The following is a 25,255-nucleotide window of genomic DNA, read 5'->3' as shown; positions in this document are numbered from 1 at the left end:
AGGGGCATCAGAATAGAAAAGAACGTTCACTCCCCAAAATGTGGATTATGATGGGTACAGACAGAGACAACAGAATGTCCTGATAGATTGTATGTGGGGTTGAGAGAAAAAGAAGATTCAAGAAAGAATTCATTTTTTGATTGAGCAACTGGGAAGATGGATGAAATGAGATGGGAAAGCCAACCAGAAGAGCTTGCTCAGGAGTGGGGCAGGTGAAGGAGAAGATCAGAAGTTCAGTTTTGACAATGTTAATTTTTAGATGCTTATTAGAAATCTCAACAGAGTTGTCAACTAGGAAATTGGGTATATGGGTCTCAGTTTCAGGAGAGTGGTATGGGCCTGGCTATATGGATTTAGGAGTCTTGATAATGTTTAAAGTCAAAAGCTCTGAGACAGGATGAGATCAGCAAAGGAGACAGATGACTGAGGACTGAACCCTGGGAAGCACCAATGAAGGGGGTCCTAGCGGAGAGGAGGAACCACCAGACAGAGATGTTGAGAGGGAGAAGCCGATGAGAGCAGAAAGGCAAAAGCAAGAGACTGTAGATTTTGGAACCCAAATGAAGAGACCGTGAAGGACGCAGAAGTCATCAACTGCCTCCAGTTCTGCTGACTGGCAAGTAGAAGGAGAACTGAGAATTCATCTTCCGCTTTAACAATGTGGAGGGTACAGGTGACCTCTATAAGAAAAATTTCCATAGAGGATTGGGGTGAATTTGACTAGGAAGGGTTTAAGTGGAAATGGAAAGAAAGAAATTGCAGACTGAGCAAAGGCAACGCTTCCTCGAAGTTTTGCTGTGAACGTGAATAAAGAAATGGGTGAGGAAATGTATGCACAGCCAAGGTATTCCACGGGAATGAATGAAATCTGTAATAGATCAACATGGAGAAAGATGGCCTTTCCTGGGAAGCTTTCTCACTAATGATGGTTCATTAGTCACGTCTTCTGGAGGTTCTTTTTTACCCCCTCTTAGAGCTGTCTTGGCAAAAAGGGAAGGTCGCAGAGAAGGATCTCTGCATTCGATGTACTGCAAGTAGATTTTTTTTAACTGAAATAATTGCCCAAACTCTTGGCAAAGCAGGATGGTAGCAGCTCCACAGAGATGGACAGTTGACGGTGCGCCTCAAAGCTAAGAAGGTGTGTATATACGTACATATTAAAACTCAATAATATGTGCATATATTATTATGCAGCAAGTGCTAAACGCTTAGGTATTAGTTTGCCCAGAACTTGTGAATTTTTCTGCTCATGTATATATGTGTTTAACACTTCAGGAGTTCTCAAAACAAAATCAAAGACCCATTTTAGGATGAACTTGATCACTTCTCTAACATGAGGACTGTGGCAGTGTATGTGCTTGTTAAAAATGCAACACTCCTGGCAAACAGTCACAGATTCTGATTTTACAGTCCTGTGGTGGAGTCCAGAGATAGATATTTGTGATAGTTCCCCCAGGAGATTCTGATGCAGTCGGTCCATAAACCAACTGGAGCAAGGGTAAATCGGAGTAAAATTGCAGCTTTTTATTTCCCCTTACTAACAGCACTGTTTTCAGAATTAGCGGAGAAAAACTGCTCCTTTGGGCAATACGCTTTTATAGAGTAACAGAGGCTTTGTACCAGCAGAACACTTTTAGATCCTGATTTCATTGTAGTCTGTGGCATAGTTATCAAAATAATTCTGATGGCTACACCGTGACATTAATGGACCAAACCAATGAAGTAGCTACAATTGAGTATGAAGATTCTGGTGGCTAGATTCCATTGAATTCAGATTGAAAATGTTTTAAATTGCTTGAGGCCTAAATAGTCTTGATCTTTCATTCAGTTTTTTCATAATTATTGTCAAGCAGTGAAAGCTGAGGAACAATTTTTGTTACAATATAACATAAAATGAAAGTCGCTTAGATTTTATCAGCTCAAGTTTCTTTTTCTCTCTCTGGGATCTTGAAGACATTTATAATGTTAAACTGTAATTTTCTCCATGTTGCAGGGATTGTGACAATTGGAGAGGAAAAGAAAATTTGCACTGTCTCTGAGAATTTCCTGAGGATGTGTGAATCCACTGAGGTGAGTGTTTTTACAGCCTTTAATTTTGTCAGAATTTGAGCTTCCTTTCGTTATTTGAGGAATATATAATTAAATCGACATCGGATTTCCCCCTTTTTCTTTCAGAGGCAAGGTCACATACAGTGATGTTGTGCAGGGGGACTAGAAAATAAATATGAGATACTCTGCATATTTCGATAAAAATTATAAGTTTTTTTCTAGGAACTGTCATTTTAATGAAAGTTGAAAAATCATAAAGTTATATTTTAAAGGATATAACATAGCCTTCTGTGGTTATACTGTTACTGGAAACCATCATTATTAATCATGATTTCATCTTTAAAATGAAATTATATTAAAATGGTGCAGTTGCAAAGATTTAAATAGCTTGCAGGAGAAAAGATATTGTAATAATGTTTTTGGTTAGGTGATTTGTCACGGGTGCACTTCTGTTAAAGGTGGACAGAGTTCTTATTCGTAAGGCAGCAAGCATCCTTCTCTCTCTTCTGTTGTAACCCTGACATTCATTCTGTTTCTCTGTGGTTTCCTTTGCAGCTGAACATGACCTTCCACTTGTTCATCGTGGCCCTTGCCGGAGCTGGGGCTGCAGTCATCGCTATGGTAAGACCTCAAGCTCTGAGGCTTGGTTTTGCACTTTGCCTGTAGAGACGATAATTTACCTCTGATATCTGAAGTCTATACAAATCGTATGTATTTTAACATCAGTAAAAAAAAAAAAAAAGGTGGAGGAGAATGGGCAAATAAATAAGTGAAAAACAAGGCTTAACCTAAAGAAAGGTTATCATTACAATAGAGCTAATATTTGGTAATCAGTTGAAGGATTCAGACACTCCATGATATTGGTAACACTAACCAAAATAAGTAGCATTTTAGATATGAGACTACTATTAACATAAAAAATCATTTCTTTAGCATGTAAGTATGTATCAGTGGGATAGTCAAGTAATTTAATCAATTCCTTGACTTACATTATCCTTTTTTCCTCCTTAAATCAGAACATAAAAAAGCCACACTGAGTCACTTAGGAAAAAAGGATTAATTTATTTTTCTCCACATAAACCTCGGTAGTCTCGTGTCATGTCTTCTGTATCTAACTTTCTTCAGAAATATTAAGAACAAGTCCTGAAAGTCAGGCTTTTACTGAGTTTTGAGGACCTACAATGTGCCAGACACTGTCTCTTCTTTGTAACTCACCGTGAATTCCGGTTTGTTCAAGGGAATGCCAAATGGCAACAGTGAACAAGTACTCTGCACATCAGTCAGAGCTTTTGCAGCCCGGGTCCTCAATCCTTGGGTCCTAGAATATAAGTAGCATAGAACTCTAGAAGGTGCCCAGTAAACTCACCCATGGCATAGCCGGCTCAATACGCAAAAATGATGAGTTAATTCTTATTCATTTTCTTATTGGTATACATCTCTTTCCTGTATCATTGTGTCAGAATTGTTTTGTTAATTTCTTTCTGCTGTCCATTGACTGCCTTAACATACCACAGTAGTCACCATTTAGAATTGACCTTGCATTCTTTATGTCCATCCCTACTTTTCTAGAACCAGCCTACCTCCTGCTTTGACTAATCAAAACTTTAACGTTCTTCAAAAATAGAACTACCGTATGACCCCGCAACTCTACTCCTGGGTATATATCCAGAAAAAAAAACAACACTAGTTCAAAAAGATACATACACCCCAGTGTTCACAGAAGCATTATTTACAATTGCCAAGACATGGAAGAAACCTAAGGGTCCATCAACAGATGAGTGGTTAAAGAAGATGTGGTACATATATATACAATGGAATACTACTCAGCCATGAAAAAGAAGGAAATCTTGCCGTTTGCAACAACAAGGATGGACCTGCAGGGCATTACGCTAAGTGAAATAAGTCAGTCAGAGAAAGACAACCACTGTATGATATCACTTACATGTGGAATCTAAAATGTACAACAAACTAGTGAATATAGCAAAAAAGAAACAGACTCACAGATATAGAAAACAAACTAGCAGTTACCAGTGGGGAGAGGGAAGGGAGGAGGGGAAACATAGGGGTAGGGGATTAAGAGGTACAAACTACTATGTACAAAATAAGCTACAAGGATATATTGTACAACACGGGAATATAGCCAATATTTTATAATAACTATAAATGGAGTAAAACCTTTAACAATTGTGAATCACTATACTGTATACCTGTAATTTATAGAATATCAACTATACTTCCATAAATTTTAGTGTTCTATTTTACTAAATTATGGATAAAAATAATGCCTACCCTTTAAAACTCAGAGAAAATATATACCTGACAACTTAGTTTCTTTTTCCTATTCATCCATCAAAATTCACCATTTCGAAAACTACTTTTTCTCTCTCATAGACTACGAGGGAGGGAAAGAAAGAAAAATAAGTGATCTCATTGGTCAGTCTATTCAGGTAAAATCAGGAGCTTCATTACTTGAGTAAGTTTATTACTCAGGAAAAATCAGGAGCTTCCTTTTTGAACAGGGCACTATTCTAGCTATTACGAATGTATAAAATATTCATGATTCATGTGACAGTGCTTGCTTTCTTGTAGTTGGCAACATAAAATTCATTGTGCAAAAGTCATTGTATGGAAAATTAACTTGTTAATTAAATCCACAGGTTTATTTTGGAGTTTCCATGAGCCCTCTTTCTGTTGCACTGTGGGCAATATATCATCTCATTAATTCAAGTTCACTGGACTCCACTGTATGTGAGACTGTTTCCCATAGTGGATTAGAAAACATAAATACATAAACATGAAATGTATAGTCTGGGTTTGAGTAAATGAGGACAAAAGGACAGGAAACATCACATAAAGATTAAAAATATTGAATTAAGACCCTTGGATACTTCAGAGTTGAAAGAGAAGAAAGATACTGAAAAAAGGGAGCTGAGAAGACAGTGTCATAGTTGGAGGATTGAGGAAGGAATATATTGTATTTATATTCTTTGTGTTACAACAGAAATCTTCATTCCATTTTGTTGATGAACATATTCTATATAAGTATATAATATGAATATTTCTTTCCTGATAGCAAGGTGTAATGAAGACACAGGACAGACTTCCAGTATAAATTATCTTTGTCTTTGATTAGGTCCACTACCTTATGGTTCTGTCTGCCAACTGGGCTTATGTGAAAGATGCCTGCCGGATGCAGAAATATGAAGACATCAAGTCGAAGGAGGAGCAGGAGCTTCATGATATCCACTCTACTCGCTCCAAAGAGCGGCTCAATGCGTACACATAAACCACACCTTCCCGTCCTTTCTACCATTCAAATGCATTGGTGATTATCTAAGGGCCATCCAACCATCCAACCTTTTGAAAAAGAAAATGAAAGTGCTTCTCATCAATGATATGGAGGGTGACTTATGAATCACCTGAATACAATTCTTTGTTGTTTAGCACTTAATTTCCTAATTTGTTAAATTGGTGTAATCAGATCTCTCCTACAAGCTCCTATCCAGCCTTTTTTTTTCTTTTTTAAATTTCTCAAACTCATTTAATAATTCTGTAAGATCAAAGAGACTAACATTGTCAAATGCAGAGATTTCTTTGATTTTTAACCACTTCCATGTGTTCTACATTATACCTTTTGCATTATTTCTTATGTTTTGAAAAGAAAAATAGGTTTTTATACTTTTTAGTTTTGATTTCGGTAACTAGTTTAACTACAGGTAACCTTCAAAGGGACCATTGTACATTATGAACAATAGACAGAGATCATATCATGATGACCCGAAACATGAAAATCTTGTCTGAAGATCAGTGGCCACATTGCTATAGGCCCTGGCTAATGTTTTCATCAACCTAAGGTGCAATTTCTAAATTTGTAAGAGTAGGTTTAAAAAAAAAAGTGCTTCTTATCTTTGTTAACATTGTATTTTTTCTGGATGTACTTAAAAGGCATTACTCTCCGATTACTCACGTTTCTGTTGTGAGCATGTAGAAACAATGATGCTTATGCATGGCTACTTACCTTTTTAAGATTGTGACACCAGGCTTACCTTCTAAAGTTTAGCATAGAGACTATTTTAACGGAAATAACTACTGTGGACTATTGGCAAATGACCTCTTTGTGATTTAAGCAGTGGCTGGATTGGAACTTTTAATATGTTAATGTGGGACATTAATTACCTTTATGAAGGTGATGTATTAAAAATAAGCACACTAACCCCTCTGAAGTTGTTTTACCTACTTTAAAAAATTTTAATGGATTGCACCTCTGTAAACTATCCCTCAAATTGTGTATGATATATTTGAAAAGGTTTCCATTAATATAATAACTTTGCTTGCAGCCTTCCAATCTATGTCGGTTTACCTGTAGTGTTTTTTAAAGTGTGGTCAGAGGCCACTATACAATGTATCCTTTCGAAGTGTAGTGATATATTTGTGTTTTTATTTCCAGTAAGTCATTTTAACCAAATGTTCATTCGTATTCATTTATAAGACGTACCTATATCAAAAGAATAAAAAAAAAGCAATCAGTATTATTGGACCAAATTTGGTGTTTGTTTTAACCTTAACTCTTCTTTCGGTTATTTCTAATGCTACAAGAATGCTGTAAAGTGTCTTTTAAAATGATATAGCCTGACGAGACTTTTCTGTCAGTGTAAAAACTAGGTAGTATTGTGCACTGATTTGACCATTGTGAAATCTCTTCTCAGTGTAAGTGCATTTCTAATAAAATTTATTGAGTGAAACAATCTTTGTACAACGACTAGTCATGCATCATCAATAATTTTACAAGTTCTTGTAGTAGGTAGAGGGGTATTACTAGGTTATCTGTGGCATGATTATGCATTCTGTAGTATTATTTAATTAATTTGGGGTTTTGCTTCTTTTTTTTTACACTTAGATTATCTTACTGGTTCAACATTTTTCTGATACATGCAGTATTACAGATATTCAGCAAAAGTATTAATGGGCTTCTTTAAATTCTGTATTGTAGTGTTTCGGTTCTGTGTCTTAATAGTTTGTGATGATTTTTAAAACTGTCTTTTAAACTTATGTAATGATGTTGATGATTTTGCCTTTTTTTTTCTCTGGTATTAGAGTTTGTATTTTCACAAAGAGTGCTTTGTAGCAGGCATTACAATTAATCTGTTTTGTACATAAATGTGCCAACAGCTTGATGGTGGCGTTTTTGAAATGTAGAACAAAGTGCTTGCAAAATGTAATAAATACACTTGTGTACTTTGTGTACTTATTATTAGTTTCTGCAGTGTTTCTTTTTTGTTTTTTTCTTTCTTGTTTTGTTTATTCCTCTCTCTTATGTGTGTGCATTGTTTCCAATGCAATAGATGCTATTTCTTTAGGATGCTTATTGCCTCGGTTGAGCTGACCTGATACTTCAAAATGCAATGAAAATTCTGTGCATGAACCATACCATGGGAATGCTGAGTGGGGAGAGGGTGGAATGGAGACTGTGGAGGTCATTTCATTTAGCAAATGATAACGATTCCCAGTTTATGCTATTTCCTTGCCTAATGTTTATTGTTCTGTGTTTTCTTTAGTGCTTCATAAACTAACAGAGAAACTAAAAAGACTAATGCAATTCAGAAAAAAAATGATTCTTGGTTGGCTTCAAAATTTCAAGGTGAGAGCAATGAAATGAAAAAAAAATTTTTTTCCAGACTTTTTGTTTGTTTTGGATGTAATTCCTTCTGGCCAAACCAGAAGTAATGGCAATTTTAAAATAATAAAATAATTATCTAAAAAACTTAATTTTTATAAGGCCTAAGGAATTATATTTGTCTTCAATTATTTTTGTATTATTATAGATGACGACTTAGAAATTTCATAGACTTAGGTTACTGATATCTACAATAATTATAAGTAGATCTGAGGAAAGTGTCTTATGTTTTAAAAAGTCACTTTGAAGACAACACAAAAATTACCCCTAGCCAAATCTTATGAAATGATAATTCTTATTCCTTCCAGTGTTTATGAAATTCTTAGCATAGCAACAAGATAATAAAGAACTATATGTTAAAGAATATCAACATGAACAAAAATTTCAGAATATGTGCTTTTCAAAAACTGATCATCATAATTATAATCTTTGACAACTTAAAAGTCCATTTCTCTTTGTAAAAATACACATTTATCTTTAAAATGAGTAATTTCCTTTTGGGAACTCTTTTCCCCCTAGCTTTCTTGGGATATAATTGACATATAATCCTTTTGAGAATTGTAAAGCTAATGTTGACGCTAAGGAAATTACTCATTTTGAGAATAAATGTGTCTTGGCCATCTGCGACTCGGGGTTAGTCAGTTTACTTCTTCATGTTAAAACTTAGGTATTAACAGATTCTGATTTAGTCACTCAAAGATCAAGTAAACTTGACTTTTTGTTTTATTTTTGCCTTTTAGACAAAAGAGAAACAATCATTTTAAAGTATATTTCATTTAAGTTACCTGATAGTTGAGATATGCTGAACATGATAAAATTTGAATTAAACTATCATACCTTGAAGAAACATTCTATTGCATTTTCTGCAAGGTTTTTAGATGACAGATCATATGAAGTGAGTGGAGGCAAGTCTGTATAAAATGCTGCTAGCTCAAATGTAAACATCTTTCGCCTAGATTAAATAAGCCCGGGACCTTGAGTTTCTTCTCTCAAAAGTGAATTTTGCCTGTTTGATCATTTTAGGTTCTTTGGCTCTTTTCCATAAAAATCCATCATGCTTGGAAACTGAAAAGAACTTAGAAAATGAAATAAGTTCTATTATTTAATTCATTAATAAGTGAATTAATGAAATAAATGAAATAATATTAAAATGAAATAGAAATTTTCTTGACTATTTCTAACCTGCGGAAACTCTTATAAGTGGAAAAACCAAACAAAATAAAACAGATAAACAAACAATGCAGGAATGAAAAATAGGAAAGAGAAGAGATCCAAGTAATTCTGCTATTATTCTTTCAATAAGAAGGAGAAAGAAAAGAGCATGTTATTGGAAGATATATATTGCATGGGGGGATCATTTTAAAAAGAAAGTCAAAAATACAAAAATCAAAAATTAGACCAAGAAATTAACAGCCTACAAAATGAGAAAAAAAAAACAACTGTAAAAAACAGTTGAGACCACAGGTGTTATTTTCTTCAGCATTTTTTGCCCTCTACTCAAGGTACTTGAGCAAACACTCACCCCCAGGTTGTGCAGAATAGAACACTCTGAACCATATCATGTAGGTTGAAAAGGAGCAATAATCAGAGGAGCGCACTGAAAGACGGAGCAGAGGTGCTGCTGTGTGTGTTATTTAGGATACTGATTAAGTGTATGTAAACACCAGATTTGTTTTGTTAATTTTTTTCGTATGTCCAGAAGGTACTGATACTTTTTTCTTAAAAAGGTTTACACAAGTTGTTTAAATATTAACATTCCCCTTTTGACTGATTTCATGTGTTAGTGGACATGCCAGTGAAGTTTCACCCATATGATGCAACAAAAATACATGTGACATAACTTTGTGCTTTCTAATAAATGAGCATTTGGAATGAGTGTATTTCTCATTTTTTGGATCTCTTTTTTAATTTTTTTATCTGTGGCATCAATTAATCTCTGTATGAAATCTATTCATCTGCACTTGAAATCTTATATAGCATATATATAGTGTAATCTAGTTGCTATATTGAGAAAGATATGATGCCAACCTAGCCCTTCAATATATAAAGGGAGAGGATTTCCAGAAGCGAGAAGTGGATTTTAAGGATATTGACAACATTTAAAGGAAAACTTGAATAGCTCAGCAGATTAACACAAGCTGGAAGTACCACCTCCTTCTCAGCTTGTCATTCACCTCCTCCCTGAATGAACCAGCAGTACAAGACCAAGTTCTCCAGCCTTTGAGGTGATAAACTACATTTGCTTTTCTCTGTGTATGCAATGTTCACAGTGATTATTGTGTTCGTCATCTTCCTTACTACTTTATTTCTGAGCATGGGATCAGGTCTCAGAAAATACAACATCCAGAATGAGCATTGAGTGTTCTTGACATGTGAGTGAAGCTTACAAGATAATAATTTTCTTGAATGACACCTTCATGGTTTTAAAATAATTGTACTTTCCAAGCCTCCTAGATTGTACCTAGTAAGAAGTACACATAGTAGATTAGAGTTAACAATGTAATCAATGCAAACGATATAAAAATCACATGTTGAACATAGAGTGATGGTGTTCATATGTCAACACAATTAATTTTAAGATTTTTCCCCGATTTCTTAATTTTCACTACCTAATATTCAAGAATCATCAAGTACCTTGAGAAAGAGAGAAAAAAAACCCTGACTGCTATCAACTGGGAGGTGGTCTGGGTCTTAGGGATTTTCTCTAGATGAACATAGACAATTTCAAAGAACAGCAAATCAAAAACAATCAATGACCGTGAAGGAGCAAGACAAAACCAAGACCATTCCAGAATTATTTGGGCACAAGACAAAACAAAAACCGTCCAGACCAACCTCACAAAAAGTCTACTTCTCCCTCTCATTGCTAATGTAAATGACTGCTGCTTCTTTACCACCTGACCTCTTAGGTCACCACGTTCTTCCTGCCTTTTAGATAAAAATTATTAAGATGCTCAATCATAGAATTGTCCTCACTTTCTGACAGCCTCCAATCCAGAGGATGCATCTTTGGACACTGCACTGAATCTCCCAAATGAAATGCAAATCCTACTACAAGCCTGTTGTCGCTGTGTCGTTCTCTATTGCTGCCTAACAAATTATCCCAAATGTATTGGCTTGAAGCAACATTTATTGTGTTTCTGTGGGTCAGTAATCCAGGCACGGTTTGTGTAGCTTATCTAGATTATCTGGTTCTGGATCCTCTTAGAACACCACACTCACCTCAAGCCTCACCTGGGATGGAGCTCCTTCGTAGCTTTCTCTCTCTCTTACTTACAGCGTTGTTGTCAGGATTCAGTTCCTTGTGGGCTGTGCTCTGACACCTCACTTCCTTCTAAAGCTATTGAGGGAACTTCCTGAGGTGATGGAAGTATCCCAGATCTTTACTGGGGTGGGGGTTATTTGGGTTTGTCCAAAGTAATGAACCTATACACTGAAATCTATGAACTTCATTTCATGTACAGGATACATGATGATTTCCTTCCATTACAAATCAAATTAAGCCGAATGAAAGGTAAGAAGGAAAATGCAGACCTTTGAGGACATCTCTCTGGGTTCATATCTTGTTTCTGCCCTTGTGATCTTGGAAAAGGTATTCATCTCTTTTTGTCTCGGTGTCCATATCTGTGAAACTGAAATCAGAATAAAATATACCTACTTCAGAAAGTTTTGCAGAATAATTTGTGCGAAGTAGCTGATAGATGATGAGATCATTATATTACTCTGTCTTAAACAGTTAATTATGTCACTATAATCATTGGATTTGGGGGTTGAAAAGGACTATAGAGGTCATTTTTTAATTTCTCATTTATAAATAAACTCAGAGACATTAAGTGAATTGCCCAAGAATATACAATAATTTATTAAACAACCTTGTGTTATATCTCGGGTTTTCTGTCGTTATGATTCACATGAGTTGAGGAGTAGCTGGAGTGGGTGACGTCATACTATCTTTTCTTTGCTTCTGTGACTTCGACAGGACCTTGGGCTGAGTGTCTCACAGGGAATATGTAGCCGTCTGTAAAAACGTTAAAGGAACAATATAACCAACTATATTAAACTGATGACAGCTTGTTTCTTATTACAACTATTTCACGGACATCTGCCCAAATGACTATTTTAGCAATTTACCATTTTCCCATCTTGTTCATGAAAAAAAGGGGAATTTATGTGTTCATAATTTATAATCTTACGATAAAAGGCAAAAGAGTTGGCCTTCCGTTGCAGTCTTTTTTGTAAAATCAGAGTTTAGAAATCAGTCATATTCGAAGTGGCAATTATTTTACATAAAAAATAAAGTATCAGTTTTTGAAGGAAAGAATTCCCTCATCATGTGGTCCTTTCAACAATAATATTCTGTGAAGGGGTTTACAAATGATTATAACCAATTGTAGTTGATCAATGAACACGTGATTGTATATACCAAAGGGTATATCTTCATTTTTGTTTTACATAAATTGTATCTTGTATTTTAGCCCTCAGTTTCAAAAACATTACAAAGGCATTGGGAAAATCGCATGTCTTGGATTGAAAACCCTTGTGTACTTAGTGGTCTCATAATCTCAGATTTTTCACGATAAAGAAATAGTTTAAACCTCAAAACAAAGATTTCCAGTGATGAGTGATTTAAAATATGAAGATGATGTCAGTGTAAGCTACTTATAAATGAAAGCTGATTTTTTTAACCTTTTTTATTCTCATACTTTAAAATGGCACTATAGTGTCTCTGTCAGAACTCGATAAGCAGAGTAGGTCTGTGACTATCCTGTATTTTGAAATAAACTCATGCGCTCTCCTGGTCATTTTATTACAGTGGCTCAACCTCTGTGATCAATAATATATATGTGTTTCTGTGTTGTCATCAAATCTATCACTTTTAGAATGCTTTTCAGTTTAAAGGTACTTAGACATTTTTCATCACTTTTCTGTGGAATAATTATTTTGTAGAATTCATACCTAGGAAACTGACTTTAAATGACCTGCCTTGGCATAGTTTTGTAACTGATTTGGGAATGCAAACCTGAGGTACCAAGTTCATATACCGTTTTATTATATTTCTATTTTTGTCTCATTATTTTCAATTAAAATTGTGCTTGAGAGAATGCTTACTGTGGCTTGCTAATTTTCTTTAGTGTACTTTATAGCATTTGAAGAATAAGAACCAACGCTAATGTCACGCTGTCAGGGTAAGCTCACCCTCTGATATGAAGTATTGATCCCTGGGACAGTAAATAAATTGCCTATAACAACAGAGATATTTGACTGCGTCTGCTATTTGGTAGAGCTTTGTTTTGGCCAAGAACAATATGCCATAAGGGAGTATTTGTCTACTAGCTTTCTGAAAGTGTGTTGGCTTACCTATTTTGCTCGAAAACACGTTAACAGTTTGCTGGTTTAATAAGAGATAAGGTCTATAAAAACTGTCGTTCAGTTTGTATACGTCTTGATTTTTGCTTTATAACTTTAGAAAAACATTTCAAACTGGAAGAATTCAGTGACAACTTTCAGCTCTCATTATGTTAATGAAAATCTTTGTGAAGAGGAGGGGGTCCTCTGGTGTAGGCATATACATATTGCGTTGGCCAAAAGGTTCCAAACCAACCCAATACAGAGAGAGAGAGAGTAAAAATATCAGTGGTGACCAGGGGTTAGTGGGGGAGGGATGACTAGATGGAGAGGATTTATAGGGCAGTAAAACTACTCCATATGCTATTAAAATGGCAGATGCATTTCACTATAAATTTATCCAAACCCACAGAATGTACAACACTGAAAGTGAACCTTAATATGAACTATAGAGTTCGGGTGATAATAATGTGTCAGCGTATGTTCATCAGTTGGAACAAATGTGCCATCTGGTGGGACTGTTCATAATGGAGGAGACTCTGTGTGTGTGTTGGGGGGCATATGAGAAACAATACTGCTGTGAACCCAAAACTACTCTAAAAAATAAAGCCTATTTTTTAAAAAGTAAATAGTAAAAAAAAAAAAAAAAAGTAAATAGTAATAAGCTGATTAGAGAAGTAACTAGACGTTGAAGTACTCCTAAATTAGTGGTGGTTTTACCTGATTTTCTTCCATTCATTACCCTCGGCCTTGGCTCAAGGCAGCCCCATGTTAGGAAATAGCATCAGCGTGGACCGAGAAAAAGCTCCAGGAGGATCCCTCCAACTCTGGTTTGAGGAGCATGAAATGGATCTCTAACATTCAGAGCGGGTGGGGGAAATCGCCCATTTATTTTCACTTTCTCTGCTTTCTCATGCCCCAGCACCCTAGCAAGCCTCGGGTGGAGACAGTGACAGCCATGACAGCAGCGTCCCTTTTTCAGAGTGAAGGAACTGTTGTCTCAAGAGGATGGTGTGATCGTCTTTGCACTTTTAACAATTTCCTGTCCTCCTGCCACTTGGCCTCAGATGCAGATGCAGTGACAGAAACATGTCGGACAGAACGAGGTAAAGGAATCCCCAGCTTCTGGCTGGAGGACCAAGGAGAGCCCTGGGGAAACTGGTGAGTACTGTGTAGAGAAAGAGAAGGAGGGTCTGGGGAAAGTGGCCCATGAAGTCGTCGTGAGCTTCTAGGCTCATCCCGAGGTGCACACTTGTGGGTCTCACCATAAAGAGATTTATGATAAATCACCAGAAACTCCAAAACTCACTATGGGACAGACTCAGGTCTCAGCTGGTCCCAGTTCCGTGTAGGTAGTTTGGAATGCTGCCTGCTTAACATTAAAACCAGAAAAAATCTTGAAACGCAATATATAAATATACGTTCACCAAAAATTCATTTTACATTTATGAAGGATGCGGTTTTTATTTTAGAACAATATTTAGCGATATTAATTTGAAAGGCTGTTGAAACATTATAAACGAACAAATTAACTCAAGAAACTGGATTATACAAGGATTACACAAGGATTAAATAGGCACAAAATATTTAACAACAGATTGAATGTTCAAGCCTTTTTAAAAACATGAAAATCTTGGTTTTGGCTCTGGGTGATGATTGTGCAAAAGCTAAATACTCCACATCCATGCGAACATCTTGGCTTGTTTTCTTATCTTAAATAATGTCATGTCAAAACTGCTATATAGTTTAGTTTTGAAAGGATAAAATCCCCTTTAATGAACAGAAAACAATGATGGTAACTACATCAGGCTTTGTCATAGTGTATAATCCTAAAATGATTATCCTGTAGCTACAAGCAAGAGCTAATTTAAAGCCAATTATACTTTAAGGTGAACTAAGCAAGAATATCAAAATTGATGGTAATGTTCATTAATGGCAGACGAAAATAGTTATCACACACTCATGTGATAGATTGGACAGCTCATGAAATTGGTGATAAAACATAAAATGAGGTATGTATTAAATTGAGCCTTAAATGAGCAATGAGGACATTAGAGTTCAATCCTTTCCTTACAACTAATTTTAATACTGTGAGAGAACAAATACAGAATAAGTACAAAGTGTTGTTATGAGGACCAGTTATGGGAGCACTGATATTTTAATCATCTTTTTTTTTTTTTTATAAAGGTGTTTTTTTTTTTTAAATTTTATTTATTTATTTATGGCTGTGTTGGGTCTTCGTTTCTGTGCGAGGGCTTTCTCTAGTTGCGGCAAGTGGGGGCCACTCTTCATCGCGGTGCGCAGGCCTCTCACTATCGTGGCCTCTCTTGTTGTGGAGCACAGGCTCCAGACGCGCAGGCTCAGTAGTTGTGGCTCACGGGCCCAGTTGCTCTGCGGCATGTGGGATCTTCCCAGACCAGGGCTTGAACCTGTGTCCCCTGCATTGGCAGGCGGATTCTTAGCCACTGCGCCACCAGGGAAGCCCCTAATCATCTTTATCATCCAAATTGTAACTCTATATATTGATGCTTGCTATTACAAGGAACTGCTGAGATTTTACTTTTGTTATTATTTCCATTTTGCATATGAGAAAACAGACTTAGAGATATTAACTTGTTTCAGGTCCTAGTAAATGATGGTACTGTATTCAAAACCACAAATACCTGATTCCAAATTCCTAGTAAGAACTCTGGCTGAAGAGAATCAGTGGAGCGCTGAAGTGTGGGGTACAGCCTAAGAGAAAGAAAATATTACGCTCTGGCCCATTTATTGATCTCTCTAAACTTTATTTTCTCTTCTGTAAAAAGGAAAATTAATAGTCATTCTTTCAAAACCAAGGCATAACTGAGAAATGTGAATTCAAAACTACTGTAATTCAAAAACAGAAGGTTGCAAATAGATTGAGCACCATGATGGAGTACACAGGACTGGGATTTTTGTCCTGCCATTAACAACTAGAAAACTAGACAAAACACGAAACAATAGTTTTCCAACACTGGACCACAGGCAGCAGAGTTCCGTGATCCCTGACATAAAGGAAGCAGATGAGGCCTCAGCTAACTATCCGGAAGCCATTGCACAGGTTTGGGAAAGCCAAGCTGTAGTTATCGGTTGAGGAGACAGAGACTGGCGTTTGAGTCAACCAACGTGGCTTCAATTTGTGAGGCAGATTATCTGAGAGGAGCGAGCTTCACAAAAGAAAAGCTTCATCCATCAGCAGAGATGCACGTAAGTCTTCAAGTACTGATCCGCAAATGTGTACGAAGGCATCACCTGAAGGTGGGGAAACACCAGAAAGCAATGGGACAAACATTGCCTGAAGCACATGCAGTGCAGACCTTAGAATCATTTGTGTTTCCACCTGTCAAAATAGAAAGACTTTATAATAAACAAACATTGGGTGCAGTCCTTAGAAAAGCACCAACTCCATGATGGGCATCAGTTAGCCCTGGACCAAAGGCTGCTTTGAATCGACCCTAAACAAAGTTTAAAAGCAAGCTTGATTCAACAACAGAATACACGAATCTTATCAAGATCATGCAGATCATTCACAAGGATAAACTATATTCTGGGCAGTAGAACACATTGCCATAAATTTACAAGCAGTGAAATCAATCAAAATGTGATCTGTAACCACAACAAATTGACCTAGGAGTCAATAATAGAAAGGTATCTGACAAAGTATTTCAAAATTTGGAAGTAAAATAGCATACTATTATATAATTCATAGGTCAAAGAAAAATCAAAACAGAAATTTGAACATATTTTGCACTGAATGCAAATGAAAATATAGCATATCAAAACTTGTGGAATTCAGGTGAAACAGAGCATATAGCATAAAATCTTCATATTAGAAGACATGAAAGGTCTTAAAGCTCTAATCTTCTGTGTTGAGAAACTATAAAGGTAAGAACAAATCAAACCTTGAGTAAGCAAAAGGAAGCAATAATGATAAAACAAAAATCAATGAAGTAGGAAACAGTAGAAATAGAGAAAAGTCAATGAGCTCAAAAGTTGGTTCTTTGAGTAGATCAATAAAATTGATAAATATTATCCAGAACCCCCCCCCAAAAAGGGTATAAATTACCAATATCAGGAAAGAAAATGAGGACAATGCAATAGATCCTATAGTTAAAATGATAAAAGGATAATATGTTTTAAAACTATGTGTCAATAAATTTGATAAGATGAAATGTACAAATTCCTTGAAAGACACAAGTACTAAGAAGCTACTAAGAAACTACTTAGGAAGAAATGGGTAACCTAAATAGTCCTATGTCAATTGAGGCAATTAAATTTGTGGTTAAAAACTGTCCCACAAAGAAAATGGAAGACTGCAGTTGTTTTAAAAAATAAGTAATGCCAATTTTGAGCAAACTTTTCCAGTTGATAGAAGAAGAGGCCAGCATTGTTCTGATACCACAATCAGTTACAAAACGAAACAGAACAAAACAAAGACAAACATCTCTCATGAAAGATAGATGAAAAAATACTTAACACAATTTTAGCAAAAATGAATCCAGCAATATATAAAAAGGAATAAAACATGACCAAGTCTGGGCTTCCCTGGTGGCGTAGTGGTTAAGAATCCGCCTGCGATTGCAGGGCACACGGGTTTGAGCCCTGGTCCGGGAGGATCCCACCTGCCGCAGAGCAACTAAGCCCATGTGCTCTGGAGCCCGCGAGCTGCAGCTGCTGACCCCGCGCGCCTGGAGCTCATGCTCCACAACAAGAGAAGCCACCGCAATGAGAAGCCCGCGCACCGCAGCGAAGAGTAGCCCCTGCTCGCCGCAACTAGAGAAAGCCCGCGTGCAGCAACTAAGACCAAACGCAGCCAAAAATAAATAGATTTATAAAACAAAAAAACATGACCAAGTCTGATTTATCATGACCAAGTCTGATTTATCCCAGGAATGCAAGGTTTGTTTCACATTTGAAAAATCAAAGATTTCGATTCACCACATTAACACACACAAAAAAGAAGAAACCTACTATCTTAATTGATACAGAGCAAGCAATTAACAAAATGCAACACCCATTTGTGATCAAAACACTAAGAAAACTAAGAATAAAGGGGAACTTCGTCAAGTTGGTAAAGAGGACTTACAAAAATCCATAGCAGTGATCACACAATAGTGACAGATAAATGTTTTGCACAAAGATCAGGAAAAGGCAAGAATGTCTTTATTACCATTTCTTTTCAACATTTTACTAGAAGTCCCACCCAGTGTACCTTACTTTATTTTTTTAGGGCAGTTTCAGGTTCACAGAGAAACTGAGAGGAAAGTATAGAGGTTTGGTGGGCTTATTCCTTTGAATTGTCCTGCCCTGGTTCTGTGGGGGCCCTACTGGAGCTATAAAACTGGATGTCCGTGAGTTAGTTAAACTGGTGTGTGAAAGGTTTTTTACTTTCATTGAATAATCAACTTAAAAAAAATATTATCTATACATCTCAAAGCATTTCCTCTACAAATAAAATTATCAGTGCTTCCTTTAGATACTTTTTTTTCAAATGTCTGAGAATATTTGAAGCACATAGATAAAATGAATAGTGTCACAATCTTGACCACTTTCAAATGAATCCTTTGCTCAATATGGTTAGTTATCCAGGCTCAGTAACTAATTGATTAGTTATTTATCTTCAAACTGACAGCTGGTTATTTTTCCAAACATTTTCTTTCGCTTATTTTCACCAGTCTTTCATCTCTATTTTATTAAATAATGGATACACACACATGCATGCGTACACTTGTCATATACTAGCATTAATGAGCCTTATCCAACATCTTGTCAATATCATGTTAAAAAATGTTCACAAATAAAGAATAAATGGCAAGCTACAAGCCTACTCAAGGCTTTCATGTACAAGCCCTGTGAATCTGTGATTTTTGTTTCCTTGTGGTGCACGAAGAGTTATCGGCTGATTAGGATGAAAGTTTGTGAGGTAATTCAATTCAGCCTTCAGTTAAAGAAACTAGATATTTTTTCACGAAATCATAAACATGATGTGAAGGCGGATTGAAAACTAAATGGCTGTGGAATCTGTTGTCTGAGTGACAGGTCTGTTCCTGCCAGCCCCCCATTCACTAGCAAGAGGGAGAAAATATTTCCAGGTGCACACGGACACACCTGAGCTCTTTCTGCACCATCCTTTAACGCATTTACTAAAAAGCGAATAGAGTAAGTGAGGAAACAGCTAACAGTGAGGAAATGCTCCAGTTTCATAGATTTGAAGTAAAAGGAGAGGTAAATCCTACATTTCCTTCTGAGATAAGCTGAAATAAATTCTCCACCACCAAATATTTAGTGCCCAGGAGCCCAACTACAGAATTATTACATTAACAGTGATACCGAATGTAGACATACCAAAGAATTTGCATTTTCTGTTGTACCTGTTGCTTAACAAATTGTTTTCAATCAAGGTTTTATGAGTTAGAACAGAGTACCAGCAGCCTGCTAGTGAGAATTGTTATATAATCTCAGCTTATTCCATAGCCTGAAGCAAGCCATTTTCTTCTAAAAATTTCAATTACCTTATCTAAAAGAGTCAGCTGGTAAGATTTGATTTCTCTGTATGTTAAATGTACCAATGAGAATTTTTTACAAGATGATTCAATATCCTCTGCCTAATTGTGCTATATGAGTTTCAAGTATTAATGAATTCTGGAACATTAAGACTATAAGATGTTGTAGTTTAGTTAGATGATTCATTTTAAGCTTCTTGGAACAGGACTGTTTTGAATACATCTTTGTATCCCCCCATGGAACCTAGCACAGTGCTTCACAGAGAGCTGGGCTGAATAGACATTTGCTAAATGAATAGATTTTACAATCTCAGTCTGTAGCTACAGTTTCTCAGAGAAAAGGGGAGACCTTGTTTTAAAATTGGGATTGAAAGAGTGATCTCACCCAGTGAACTGAAGGATAAATACACCCAAACTGTAGCCCGTTCACAACAGGAAATCATTACATAACTAATCTTTAAGACCTTTGTAAGTGTCAAAATTCCCCAGTTCTGTGCCCTTTTCCGCAAAACTGCCACCTACACATACATAGAGTTTGTATAATATTCCTTTGTCAACTGTAAGGAGAGGACTTTGGTAGGTCTCACTTGATTGTATTGTTCACAGTTGGGAAAGACAGAAAATCCTCTCTGGCTCTCCTCTCTCCAAAGTCAGGTGTCGAGAGAAAGTGACATAAGGGAAAAGGCAAACCGTAATTCCTTAGTTGTTAGCTGCAGATTCGTAATATCTGTAGTCCAAGGAAATTTAATGATATGTATTCTCCAACACACCTTCTTCAAAACGCATGGTCTGGCTTAAGAGACATGACTTACTCTTGAAATTATTTCCCTATGATGAATTAATTAATCCAAACATTGATTCACTCACAAATTCACTGATTTTACCTTGCACACCTAATGGACAAGAGACTCTTCTAGCCCTCAAGGCAGTAATAGTTCTGCAGAAGTGTTGAGAGATCCAAAAATACTCACAAAATGTAGAAAGGGCTAAATTTACAATAGAGTAAAAACAGGAAAGAAATCATCAGACATCTTCATTTTTCCCATGATGCAGTGGATGGGGAACACATGTTAAGAGCTTAAGGGGTTAAGAATATGTTTGAAGTGATTCCTTCTCATACCATGGCAATGTGCATTACAAACACGTGCGCACGTGCGCACGCTGATATTTTTATTAAGACCTCTGCTTAACATATCATAAAACTTGTGATTGGAAAAGTAGTCATATCCAATGAATTGCTGATCTTCTTACATTTTTATATGTATTATTTTAAATGGCATACGATTTCTCATTCACTCTTTCTATGGATGGAGAAAATGGCTGAACAGAAAGTCTGTCGCAGAGAAAAATAAAAAAAGGCAGCGTGAGCCTCTTTCAGAGAATTATCAGAGGCTGACACCTGGTGGCTCTCAGCACCATCGCGATAGAACACGTTCAACAACAGTACATTACTTTCCATTTACGTGCCCTGTGCCTCCAAGTTCACCTGTGACACATGGATGTATCTTATTTTGATGACCTATCATGGTCCTTTATATGTTAAATTTCTGCTGATATTTAGACAGAATGAAAAACTGACGTGAAACAGACATTTTGGGATCAGTTTTACCCCACATTCTGCCTAAAGCTGAAGAAAGCTCCCCCTTTTCCTTTACTACATTATTATGTAGGAGAACATCTTTATAAATGGTTACTTGTTACTCCCTGGTTTAGACCTTTTGTAATCTGAAATAAGTCTCTTGTGAGTTAAATTCTTCTGACATTTTTGATTTCCCATCTCTGCCTGCTTCACCACAACAGTTGATGTTAAACATGCAAAAGGATGGCCCCGTAATGGTTCTCATTACCTTTTTGCTTTGAGTATTTGGCATTTTTCATACGTTATAGAGTTTGTATTTCTAAGGGTATATATTATGTATGTGGCTATTTTGTCAAATGCATTATAACTTGATTCCCTCCCTCCCTCCCTTCCTTCATTTCTTCCTTCCTTCCTCCCTCCCTCCTTTTCTGTACCTTATAATTTCAGTTCAATACATATTGCTAGTACATTCCTCCAAGCCTTATGTGTTTTTTCCCCATTGATCAGTGTACACAGTAAAAACCTTATCCTGGAAAGCAGATTACATTGAATGCTTTCTTGACTTTTTTCCCCATCATGGCTTCTCTTCTTGATCCCTCTCCAAAAGCCATCAATTTAATGAGTTTGCAAAGAGCTTCCTAAGCACGGGCTTGCTCCTTTGTGGAATTTACATCCATTTTTCCAACAGACTGCACAGACAACATTTCTGTGACAGGAGAATGCAAAGTAATCAGCTTGGTGCTTTTATTCATGAGTTCTGCCATGTTAAGCTGTCAGAGATGTGAGGGGAAAAGAAGAAAACAGAAAAGGAGGGCAAAGATAGACTGTAGCTCCTATGGCCAGTGCAGAGTGTGGTCCCTAGTTTAGCCTGTAGTAATCTGTAAGGTTTGCCTTAGAGGCGCACCTGGAGATCTGAAACTTACGAGTCTATCAGAGAGCAGCATGCAGGAGAGGGGAAGTCTAGTACCGCTCCGGGTATCCGGAGCTCCCTTTCTACGCTGTCTACTCCATCTCCTCCACAAACCCACTACACGTCCCCAGTCACCCAACCATCACACTCAGCACATACCTCCATGACTTGGGATATGGCCAAAAGAGAAGATCATTCCTGAACTGAAGCTCAGAGACGGGACACCTTGGTAGTTTGAGTGACTTGGGATGAGGTTTGCTGGAACCCTCTAAAGGCAACTTTTTCCTGAAAACTATCAAAGCCTTTTAGGACACTGTTTCAACTGAATCATACATAGAGATTCCATAGGCTGGAGTACCTTTGTATCTATTTCAAAATACTATATTTTAGCTGTTTTTTTAAAAGAAAATTCTATTATGTTTCTATTTTGTTAGTGAAACTTTTGCTTTTATAGACTTTATATAGAATCCAGTGGAAACCAACAGTTTTCTCTGAATGTTTGTTATTCAGAGTTCAACCCCAAAAGCTTGGAATCTAGCTTTGCTGGGGAAAAGGTCATGGTCCCCTTCTTAGCAATTAATGCAGGCACTTCTGGAAAGCTAAAAAGGTCGAGTACCATCCCAGGCAGCCACATGTCTGTCTCTTTATTTCTCAGTAGAGGTGCCTTGAAGGCTGTGGCTTCTCCAGGGCCACCCCAGGCATATCGTACTGTACGTGAATGGTGTGCAGTGATGGAACTGGGTGCGGGCCCACGGCTGTTGTCTCTTCCATGTTGCTTTTCCTTCTCTACCACTCACTCAATCCTCTCTTAGAATCCAGGGATCTGGGGCTACTGGAACTCATTCCCTTTGATGCTCAACTCTTCTGGAGCTCAAAAGGGGCCTCATGTGTGCTCTACAAACCCTACTGGAAAGATGCCCCCAAAATCGTTGTCACCATTATTCATCCACATTCTTCAAGTTAGTTTGATGACAACTCATTGGTTTCATCTGGGAGTGAGGTTATTTCCATTTTTAGATGCATTATTTTAATTTTGTGTATTATGTTTATTTTCATCTACGTGAAAAGAGAGGGAAAATCATAGCTATACTAAATACACACAACTTCATCATCTGGATTTGTCAGAGCATAATGTGCCATCTTTATCATCTTTAAAAAAATAAAATAAGCTTCCTGGAGGAAGTGCTGTGTCTGATGTCAGCAACCTGATGTAGAACTTAAATGTACGCATTTTTGTGCAATGTAAGCATAGGTTAGTTATTGATGTTCACTGCTAGTCCAGTATTAATTTATAACGTGTTTCATTAATACTTAAACCATTACTTTTAGTTGGAAAATTATATAGAGGATGCTTTAAAATTTTTCTTAATTATTCTTCCTTAAAATAAATAAATAAAATAGTAATTGAGGCTATCTCCATGCACTGTCCTTATCATAATTAACCCTCTCCCCTCTTGCTCTCCTCAGAATTAACTGCTACCGTGAAGAGAATTGCATCATTCCTATATATTGTCGTATTTTAATGGGTATTTAATACATGTTCATGTATTTTTAACACAGTACATAAGTTTATACAGTTTGCTTTTTTCTCTCAACACTGTTTTGAATATATAGCCATGTTAATCTATATGTTTAGGTAATTAACCATAAATATTTTAAACCAGATTGTTATAGAGCTTTGGTTCATCCTATAAACTAGCACATAATCTCCCTTAAACCAGTAATCTTCTTTGTGGGAAATGCTTCCAAAGACAAATAATTGCTTATTAAGTTTCAGAATGGGTTTTATCTTCAGGTAGAAGGAATTGCAAACTATTGTTAAGAAATATTGGGAAGAACCTGGTGTAGCTCTTAAGGTAAGGGTGAGATGGCACGATATTTGGCCTTAAAAGAAAAACATTGTGATTTTGTTTTTTAATCACACAAACATGTTTGCGTTCATTTCAAACAAATTTTCCCAAAGTATATTACCATGATATTGTACTCTGCGTTCTCTATAAAACATGTGTGTGCTACTTGGCTGAAATTCCCTCTCAGTGACTGCTATTTATTAATTCCAGAGTTTGGTCTAATGTTACCATTTAATTAAATTTCTCTAATCACTCAATTTGTAAAAGGTGAGGCTAGATATAAACTCAAGTATCCTGACTCCCAAATGCACAGTTATTACTACGTTATCATGTAACATGACAGGGGCTCTGCATGGTAACACGTGTGTCCACTCAGTGAAGGTCCCAGATAGGGCTTCTCCCCGTCTTGCTGGGGGCACTTGTGATCCCATTGCTGAGACACACTCTTGACTCCTGGTGAGTTATTTTCTGAGGCACTGGTGGGGAAAGAGCCTGTAGCCTCTGGGGGCACTGAAGGTCATCCAGACCTGATCCCATTGGTCACTGCTGTACTAATAACAGTGGACCAAGCCAGGGACCGTCAACCTGCATCACTACCAGTAGGGAGCGTACGTACTCCCGTTCTAATTTGATGTTTTAGAGCTGTGAGAACAGACATCAAGAGACTATTTTGCCGTTGTTTTCATCATCAGTATTATTTTCTCCCAGAATCTCTCCATGCTTGTATCACAACAGAAGATGGGGCAGGAGGTTACTGGAGTTAGATGTGATAGAAAGTGTGGGACCTTCTCACTGGTGTGATTTTGGAGATGCCGCAGAGGTGTGCTGCTCCAAAAACATCTCCCAGTCTATCCGCCGACGCCCGAGGTTGCACTGCTAATGTTCTGTGCCTCTGTCTACTCTACTTTAATCCTATTACCAAGAATATTCCATTTACTTCCTGTAAAGAATGCCGGAGGGAACAAAAGATTTGGGTCTTCGTTCTGCTTCTGCCACCAAGTCGCTGAGGGAACTTATAAAAATTTCTCAACTCCTAATTCCCAGTGTCTTCATTAAAGTGATGGCATTAGAATGTATATTAAATTAAATATCTTCTGGCCATACAAATCTTAATATCTACATCAGCAGTTTTCAAACCATGGACTAGGGACCTTTGAAGGGTTGATGATGCCCTTTCAGGGGTCTATAAGGTCAAAACGATTTTCATAATAATACCAAGACATTATTTGCCTTTTAAGATTCCCATTCTCTGAGAGGAGTCTGCCAGAGGTAACAAGATGTAAACTCACAAGAGACTGAATGTAGACGCAGATCTAAAAATAC

At 36.8% G+C, this 25,255-nt stretch overlaps 1 protein-coding gene and 1 long non-coding RNA gene across 4 annotated transcripts in view; one reads left to right on the top strand and one right to left on the bottom strand.

Moving 5' to 3' along the window:
• The window catches only part of GPM6A (glycoprotein M6A), a 257,405-nt gene extending 250,107 nt beyond the window's left edge, over positions 1-7,298 (top strand). For all 3 annotated transcript variants that reach the window (XM_082374616.1, XM_082374617.1, XM_082374615.1), the window contains exons 5-7: positions 1,994-2,070; positions 2,605-2,670; positions 5,183-7,298. In XM_082374616.1, the coding sequence (XP_082230742.1) occupies positions 1,994-2,070; positions 2,605-2,670; positions 5,183-5,335 (296 nt within the window). In that variant the 3' untranslated portion in view covers positions 5,336-7,298. The remainder of the gene's footprint in view (positions 1-1,993; positions 2,071-2,604; positions 2,671-5,182) is intronic.
• Positions 7,299-8,407: 1,109 nt separating this feature from the next.
• LOC309619448 lies at positions 8,408-15,549 on the bottom strand. Its single transcript, XR_014238972.1, has 2 exons — positions 11,596-15,549; positions 8,408-11,355 (listed from the first exon to the last, which is right to left on the bottom strand). It is a non-coding gene; the product is annotated as an uncharacterized lncRNA (long non-coding RNA).
• Positions 15,550-25,255: the final 9,706 nt, after the last annotated feature.

The sequence above is a fragment of the Balaenoptera borealis genome (genome assembly GCF_965194805.1).
Source record: "Balaenoptera borealis genome assembly, chromosome: 21".
Lineage (NCBI taxonomy): Eukaryota > Metazoa > Chordata > Mammalia > Artiodactyla > Balaenopteridae > Balaenoptera > Balaenoptera borealis.
The sequence above is the reverse complement of the archived record's forward strand: the minus strand, read 5'-3'. Positions and strand labels throughout refer to the sequence as shown.